A 9,716-nucleotide genomic window follows, 5' to 3' on the forward strand; every position below is an offset into this window, starting at 1 on the left:
GATTAATTATCTTTCAACTTCTGATTAAAAACAACACAGACAATAATAATAATAATAATAATAATAATAATAATAAGATTGATGTGTTCGATAAAATCTAGGCAAATGTCAACTCAGAAGTTGAATAAGTATAGAATGAATGTATGATTGACAGAAGAGAATGACGTTGTGTAGGTAACAATAATATTAAGGCTGGATCATCAGGTGAAGTATATAATAATAATATTATTAGTATTAATAGGGGAGCCGGTCAACAAAGAAACAGCAACACAACACACGGTATGGAGTTGAAGTTGGAATCTTCAACTGTTCCTAGAAGTTTATTGTTTTGTGGAAAGACTGTTGGAGACTCTTGACTATGTGTGTTTTGTCAGGTTTGGTACTTCGTGTTTTCAAAGTTCATAGTTTAGTATACTTATGTTTTTTTTAAAGAGAGATGTTATATTCAGAGTGGGTGTTGGTACTGAAATTACCGGTACCCGATTTTCTCAAATTTTTGGTAATGGTACTGATGTATTCGGTTTGGTACCAGGACGGTATAGGTATACGGCACCAGTATTGAAGGCAAAATTCGGAAAATATCGATACCGAAAATTCAAAACTCGGTACCGACTTGATACAGTTATTGAATCGGTATCAGTACCCGTTTTGCACATCCCTAATTCAGACACCAAAACCCTTTTCCCAAACACCAACATGGCAGTGCTCATACGAGTTGTATAGGTACAATTGTACAAAAGGTGTTACTTCTACTCTATTATCTATTCCTATACAAGCCTTGAGCCTATACGACTCGTATAGGTATATATGAATCGTATAGATGCTTAGATTGTAGTTATGCTTTGGAAGAATTAGCCTGGTTATCATACAAAATATAACAAAAATTAATGAGGGTATGTTTTTTTAGAGTTTATTACGAAAAAGTTAACTTTTTTCAATTATATAACATAAAGATAATAAATATACGGCTAGTATAGGTGTCTATGACTTTTATTGCCATATATACAACTTGTATAGGCCTTTACAATTCATGCATTTCTAAACTACCCGTATAAATCTATAGAGTCTCGCATAGATGGGATCTAGAACGTGATGTCTTTATAGCGCATACTATTATAAAATCATAGATAAACAAATTAATTATGAGCTAATTTATCTATTTTAACTAAGCAACTTGCTATTTCACATGTGTATATTTGACTATTCCAACATTCCTTCACAAGAAAAACCAAGGTGTAAAACAATAATTAAAGTGAATAAAGTAGCTTATACTTAATGTTACAATTATATATATTGTGACTTGATTACTATAAAACAATAACTACTATAATTACTTTAAGATATGCTATAATGTGACATGATTTTGGCTAACAAACAAATTACACGACACGTAATTTAATAAATGGTAGTATGGGGACTAGATATGAGTCACTTATATGTTTCAAGGAAAATAATGAATATATTATGTAATTTTCAAATTTCAAATATTTATATGTGAACAAGGTGGCAGGTTTCAATACACGGTATCTTTTAAAAAAAATGACTTTCTTTTTCAAACAACAAATTTATTTATTTTTTTGAGTGGCTTCCTTTTCAAATATCTAGAAAGCTTCTTTATATATTTCTGGAAAAGCAAGACCTCTTTTCTTTGCTTTTAATTAATTTGTTGTATTTCTAGAAAGCTTATTTCTTTAAGCACCTTCTCTACATGTGTTTTCATATAAAATATAAAAGCTTTTAAGGGAAAAAAAAACCTACAAAAAATAACACTTTTATATGTGAAATAAGTTTTTTTTTTACATGTTAACTCATGGTTTTTCAATTTCTTTTTTCGCCCTTCAAAAGGGCTATGTTGCAAACGAGCCATGCCGCTTGCAAGCTATATGCACTCGGATCGATAAAAAGCTCGTAACGAGTTGAATTTTTCCGAGCTTGAGCCGAGCCCAAGTCTCTAATAAAGCTCGTTAAGTTATTGAGCTCAGGCTCGAGCCTTATAAGATATATAGGAAGCTCATTTAGGCTCATCCGCTTAACGAGTCTTGTGTGTGTTTCTAAGTTTTACTTGTTTTAAACTTCTATGTATTAGTTTTACTTTGCCTAGTCGAATTCTAGACGAGATTTGGCTAGTTTAAATGTACTAAACAAGCTCAAGCGAGCTTAGGCTTGTTTTTTCCTCAAAATATATAAAAATAATTAAAAACGTGTATGAATTAATTAATGAATAACAAGCGATTTAAGCACTAGCCGAGCCTCAGCTTAAAAAAACAACTGGTGAGCTGAGCTCGAGCTTTAGAAAAGGAGCTAGAAACTAGCCGAGCTCGAGCTCAGGCTTGGCTCGACTCGTTTACATAATGGTGATTAGTTGGTACTCCTTACAAGTATCAATTTTGTTTAGTTTTTGTTTGATAAAAGTTCTAAAGCCGTTCAAAAAGAATATTAAATAAAAGTAATTATTTAAATATATATAAAATATTTATTCTATTAATAAAAGTATCAAAATATTTAATTGGTCGACTGTAGGCTGTAGCCCAATACTCCCATTTTCAGGCCTTTCTAGGCCACCCTCGTTAGCATTGGCCCATATATCACAGAGCTAGTGTTTGGGTTGCAAAAATAGTTGACCCATTTATAATTTATATCTCGATCGAGCCCATTTTGTAATTCCTACTTTAAACTAGAGGTGCCAAATCGGGTTTTTCTAATATCTGATTCGTGTATGACCAGGTATTTGAAAATCGAATATTGGCCATACCTCGGTCGGGTTCATGTCCGGGTATTGTCTCTAAAAACCATTCCCTATGCACGAGGTTCGGGTAGAGTATAGATATGGATATTCTAAAACCGGGTATTTAACTACCCTATTTTCAAGTAATAAAAAAACCTATTTTCGGGTATAGTTTGGGTCTATTAAGGAGCCACACTTTTACGGGGTTATTTTTCTGGTAAGTACTTTTGGGTAATTTTGTGTATACATCAGGTATTTGAAAATTCTGGTTTCAGGTGTTGGAAAAATCCGGTTCTGGGTATAAATCCGGTTCCAGTTTTCAGGTTTTACCGAGTACAAATCGGGTCTGGTTCTGGCATGGGTTTTTTTATTGAAATGCATACCCTATTCGTACCATACAAATATGGTAGGGTCGAGTATGGGTTCGGATAGTAAAAACTCAAGTATAAAAAAACCTAGTTCTGAGTTTTTTTTATTTCGGTTCTGGGTTCGGGTTTTTTGTGCACACCTGTTCAATATGACCTACAGCCTTCTGGTCTAGTAGCCGTTGGTAGAGATGTTCAAAACGGTTCCGGACTAGGAACCGGAACCGGTTCCTAACCGGTTTCAATATTCAAAACCACCTTTTAAACCGGTTCCAGGCTTGAACCGGTTAGGGAACCGAACCGGTTCTCCCACCCTCGGACCCCTAACCTATCTAACCGGTTCTTACCGGTTCCTAACCCGGTTCCTGTACCGTAACCGGTCAAACAACAGCTATTTTTGACCCCAACGGTCAAAAAACGGCCAAAAAAAACGGTTAGGAACCGGTTCCGGTTCCGGAACCGGTTCCGGTTCGGTTCCGGTTCCTACCCGCCCCCACTCAGAAATGCAAGAACCGGTCACGGATCATCGGGTTGAATCAGATAGGGTCCGGTTCCTACAAAAAACGGGTAGGAACCGGTTCGGTTTCAGGAACCGGTTTTTTTGATCATCTCTAGCCGTTGGTGTTTATCCTCAACAAATTAGTGTAGATTCAAATACCACAAGGTGAGCAATAGGTAGATTTTAGGGTTTGTGTATAAGAGAAAAAATTGTTCAATATGATTTATTTGTAGCACAAAATGATGTACATTTATTTGATTTTTATATTAAACTTTTAATTGATGTAAATATCAATTTGCTAAAGGAATGTTTAATTGTAGTGGAAATGGGAAACAAAGTTGCATCATAAAAGCTGAATGCACAACTTTCGTAATAAACAACCTACATGACCCATGTTCTATGGGGTTCTAAAAGAATTAATAAACAATATCAAGAAAATTATATTCACTGTACATGGAAAATCTTAAAATTTCCATTACTTCAAATATGTGTTGGGATGGAAAGTTGGAAACTATAAGAATGAATAATCTTGTCGGAGTTTTTACTCAACCATAAAAACCAAAATGTGAGGTTTTCGTAAGGCGATACAAACAATATTGGTTGGTGTGAGAGACGAGTGTTAATATATGGATAGTATTATAGTCACTCATATGTTATCGTGCTCAAGATGTTGGTTCACATCTCGTCAAGGATGATGAATCTATATTTTGTCTACATGAGATGTATTAACTCAAAAATAATTACTCTTCTCGAGTATCATCAAAGTGTTTTAAGTGCATTGGTTGCATTGGTCATATGCGAGGAAATCTCAAGAGTTAAGAATGTGTAGTAGAGAGCAATCTAACTATCCAAGAATGGCTTACCTTATGGGAAGTTTTCACTTGAGGTCCCAAAAATATATATGTAAGCTACATGTGGGTCCAAAATTATTCGGTACAAGAGACTCGGTATTACACCATATTTCGACTTGTAATATTGATTTATGGACGAGTGTTCTTGGAGTAGTTGGCCTGATCTTGAACTTGCATGCCCATGACTTAATTCCTAAGAAATTCACAAGTGGAAGATCTTGTGAGACTTTCTACACCAAATTAACTAACTTGAATGAAGGGGTCAAGTCCACATCCAAGTATTTATAACCTTTTTGATTGCAATTGCCATCTAGCGTTGCAGTTTGAGACACAATTGGTGCTCTTGTACATCAGAAGCCACAGGAATCAATAGAGGATTAAGAAATCACTCGCCCTCATACAATAAGTTGATTTTGTTTTAACATTAATTAGAAACTTATTTTATATTTAAAACTATTAAACATTTGTTTCCATTTACATTTTATCATGTTAGATACACAAACTAATCATATAATTATTTTAATTCTTTCCGATAACAAAATATAACTTTATATTCTATTAGACGGATATTGTAATACGAGAACTTACTCATAATAAAATATTTATAGTAAGAATTTTTTACTCAATGGCATCATGATGTAGCATAACTACATCATGTTGTTTGACTAAAAAGTGAAAACGCGGTTGCCACATATCATAGTTACTTGGGTCATGCCCTTTTAAAGAGAGGAGCCAGTATGTATGTATAAATGCAAATTTTCACAATCAATATGACTTGTAGTTTGTAATGTCTATTAAAACATAAATGAAAAATTGAAAAGTAAGTAAAGTTTATCAAAACAGTTATTTAACAGAACTTATATGGAGTAATGAAACTTTTGAGTCCCTTTACCATTTTCTTTCTTGTCACATATCTCTCTCTAAAATCTAATCTTAAAAACCAACTACTATCCATCTTTTATTCTTTTTTGACTTGAATTAGCAATTTAGCATCAAGGCCGTCTCTAGACCGTCTCTAGATGAGTAAACTCAGGTCGGGGCTTTAGGCCTTCACTTGGATAAAACCTCCAATTTAGACTAAAAACATATTGAATAACGAAAGTTAGAAGAAAAAAATATACTAACTGGTAAAAATTGCCCTTAAATTACTTAAAAATACAAACATATTTGTGGTTAGTTGTTTTACTCTATTACAGTAAAATTCGAAAGACCTCGAATTCTCGTTTCAAACTCCAAATGGGTTAAACCGACCCTGATCAGCATAGCTTTAGTAAAGATAAACATCATATATCACTAGACTAAGCATACGGTAAAAGAAAAGGGTTGGTGATAAATAAAACCTACGTCATGCACACTTAGTTAAATGAACATAGTCTGTTGGACGTTACAACGGGCAGGTAAGTTGCATGCACTGTACAAAGTATTATTATCAAGTTTCAAGGTTGTATTAGATTGGCAGTGACCTAGGTTAAGTCACGACATGTTCCTTAAAGGGGTAGCGTGGGGCCCACACATCACTTTATATCTCCTTGTAAACAACCAATTGGGATTTTGTGAGTGGCATGGGATCCAATACATCTTTCCCATGTTCCAATTTGGTATCAAGGAGGCATGGCATTGTGTTCACAACATAGGTAATCTTTCATTATATATGCAAAATAATATGTTTTTATAATTCTATTTTGGTATTATCAAATTTGTATTCACTAGTTTTCAAAATAATTATTCACTATAGGAAAATATATACAGTGGCGAAGCTTGGGCGAAAATGTCGAGGGAGCCGGATGAATATACACATTAAAAAAGCCGTAAACGGAGGGGGCCGGGATCAAATTTTCGGTTGATAATGAGTAAATTTACACCACGTATAAAAAATGTCGGATGAAAACCTGTAAATTTATACTATTGCGCGAAAAAACGGAGGGGCGCGGGACACCCCTGGCCCTAACTATCCTTCGCCACTGAATATATACACACACATTAATTTCATAAGAAACTGATTCCAATGTTAAGCAAACGAAGTAATTAAAACGCAACATATGTACTTTAGACGAGAGTTATATGTCGTCATACGCATAATAGTGTAACATATACTCATTACACGACATTATAGTTGGCAATAGGCCTCTATGTATATAGCCCCATCCTTCGCTCGCCACCTACGTATATGTCGGCTTAGGGATGCGAGAGTGCGGATTCTTTTAGAATCTATTAAAGAAATATTAGGGTAGGAGAGACGCTCCTAAAACATTCAAGTACCCTAAGTTACATTAATCTTGCACTGTCATTTCATTTACATTATAAACTATCCTAAAACATATTAATCATAGGCATCACTCGTCCCAAATACCTTAAAACTAACTTTCTTAATCTATTTTTAAATAATTATAAAGATGATGGATGATTGATAAAAGGCCCACTTGCAAAGTCAAATACCCACTATCCTAATCGGTTATTTTGTTACCGATTACCATATGACTACGTACCCCAATATCATGGGGTGCTTCTCTCTTAACAGACATTATACCAATGCCTGTATTTGCACATGCCCCTTCCTTAACAACACTAACAATGGAACGAATTGGTGTTATTCCTTTTAAATAACAACTAATTATGTATTGATTTTACCTAATATATGTTTGTTACAAGCCAACAGAAGAACCCAACCCAAAAGACTAGTCTGATAGGTGAGGGAACTCATTTGGCTTATAAACCCCACATCAATTGCCCATACAATCGATGTGGGACAAGTCCCATACCTTGCAATGGTTTCAGTCCGTAACAATGTTTTCACTGGAAAAATTTTTTTGATCGGACATCCAAACTTGTGAACTTATTGATGGAAACATGTTTTTTCTTTCCCAGCTTCACAATAAGATGACCTTTTTAGTTTTCATTTCTATTTCATATTGAAAAGTACGAAGAACGGGCGATAACACCCCCCCCCCCCCTAAAAATCAAACAAAAACTTTCCCGGGCGGCTTCATTACCCCGGTACCTTGGAAGAACAAAGAAGAAATAAATGCATACATGCATAAAAGAATTTCATGATAAATGATGAATTTTCAAATGGAGCAGAGGAATGGGAACACCACCCCACCTCAATTACAAACACATGTATTAATAGGGATGAGCAAATTCGATACCTATATCAATTAAGTACCGGTACCAGTATCAATTTTAAACTTTCGATATTAAAAATTTGTGATTTTCTGTACCGTACTGATCGGGTAATGATCTCATCCAAGTCGCAACTAAGTGTAAAGCGTCAAGTGAAGGTAAAAAAATAATTAACCAAAAATAGCAAAATGACGTGGCAATGACTACTCATTCTCAATTCAATAAAGCCATAAGACTCCATCCAGCTGTAGCCATATTATAAACCCATCCACTCTCCACCACCATAAACAACCATGGACTCTCCTCATCACCGGACCACCACCTTCCGGTTAATGGTCAGCACCGGCGGACACATCCTCCCTCGTCCGCATGACAAGTCTCTCCGCTACGTAGGCGGAGAGACACGCATGCTTACACTGGACCGCCACACCACTTTATCTGACCTCACTACCCGCCTCTCAAAGACCATTATTAAAAAATCATGCACGTCATCATCCACGTCATCATCAGTGCAGTTTGCACTTAAGTACCAGCTCCCTAATGAGGAGCTGGACTCCTTGATATCCGTGACCACGGATGAAGATATGGAAAACATGATAGACGAATGCGAGAGGCTGAGTTCTGGTACTTCAGGTAATTCAGCCTCAGCCCCGCACATTCGTCTGTTCATTTTTCCGAAACCAAATCCGAATTTAAATTCGGATTTGGTTTCGGATATAGGATTGTTTTTAAACAATCATAGTAAATCGGAAGATTGGTTTCTCAACGCGCTGAATGGAACTGGTTCTGGATTTTCGGATACGTCGTCGGTGAATTGTTTGTTGGATTTGGATGATGAGATCTTGTTACCCGAGAAAAAAGTGAATAATTCCGGTCATGATGTGAGACCAATACCGGATTCGCCGATGCTGGAAACGACGTCGTCGCAGGCTCCTGTGAGTTCTGCGACGGTGGTCAAGGAACAGTCTGATCAGTTTTTTTCGTTTGACGAGAAAACGGATCAGGGGTTATTACGTATGGATTATTTAAAGCAGCATCAACAACAATCTGTTGGATTTGATTTGAGTTCAGTGGATTTACTTTTAAGGTACATCATAAATTCATATCAATTATTATGTAGAAAAAAATAGGGAAAGTTAGTTTGATATATTAGATTTCACTTTTTAAAATTTTCCTATCACCTTAAAGTTTCATAAGTGTAACATATCCATATGTGTCACATGAAAATTTGTTGTGCCAGATGAAAATATGTTTGCACTAGATAGAAATATGTCATGTGAAAATATGTTGTCACCGGAGAGCTTTTAGTTGGCTAAAACAATTTATTAATTGAAATAAGAAAAGTAAAATTATATATTTATGAAAGAAAAGTGATGTTTTCTTATCAAACTAATTGGCAAAAATGGTCAATATGGTGGTTTTGTTTTCTTAAAAAAAGGTAATAATACTAGTTATTTCCAAATAAGGTATTACTTTATTTTTAAAGAAGGTTTTTAATAAAACAGATATTGGAATTTCAAAAAAAATATATCAAAATTATGTATTTGGATTTACTGAAAAGGTTAGATGTTAATAATTATTGAAGAAAATTCAAATTTTATCTTAACTGGATTGAATTACGACTGTATTATTTGAGATAGAGGTATAGTTTGATCTCTTCTCACCTTTAGCGGACCTTACCTTGCAGTGGGACTTCACTAGTTATGTTGGTTGTTTATGTGTTAAATAAATTACTCAAAAAACATTAAAATTAAAATTAAAATTAAAAAGTTATTTTTCTAGTCCACTCATTTAACAAACAAACTACCTAGAAAACAATTGGGAAACTTTGCAGAATAATAACTAAGTTTTCTAATAATTACACTAAATTGGGTTTACTATTTTTAATTGCAGTGATCTCACTATAACCGATCAATCATCACCGATTTCTCAAGTCCAATCTTCTAATCACAACAATCGAGCTGCCGATCCAATCGACACCCCTGATCAAAGCAGTCAAAATCCGAATTCAGCTTGTTTAACGTCAACACCAACAACTCAAGTCGAATCACCACGACACCAATTCCACCACCAACAGCCGCAATACATCCCACCACCACAATACATCCACCACCAGCCCCCGCCTATTGCGGTCCCAGTGACATCTTACTACCACC

The 9,716-nt window shown here is 35.1% G+C and overlaps 1 protein-coding gene across 1 annotated transcript; it reads left to right on the plus strand.

The window, feature by feature from the left end:
* The first annotated feature begins 7,853 nt into the window (after nt 1-7,853).
* LOC143547442 (protein PAL OF QUIRKY-like) lies at nt 7,854-8,334 on the plus strand. Its single transcript, XM_077038867.1, has 2 exons — nt 7,854-8,193; nt 8,303-8,334. Exons 1-2 carry the CDS (start codon nt 7,854-7,856, stop codon nt 8,332-8,334), a joined length of 372 nt encoding a protein of 123 aa, XP_076894982.1.
* Nucleotides 8,335-9,716: the final 1,382 nt, after the last annotated feature.

This window comes from Bidens hawaiensis, unplaced genomic scaffold (genome assembly GCF_021521415.1).
Source record: "Bidens hawaiensis isolate Kalapana, Puna unplaced genomic scaffold, B.hawaiensis_p1.1 tig00014720_1, whole genome shotgun sequence".
NCBI classification, from domain to species: Eukaryota; Viridiplantae; Streptophyta; class Magnoliopsida; order Asterales; family Asteraceae; genus Bidens; species Bidens hawaiensis.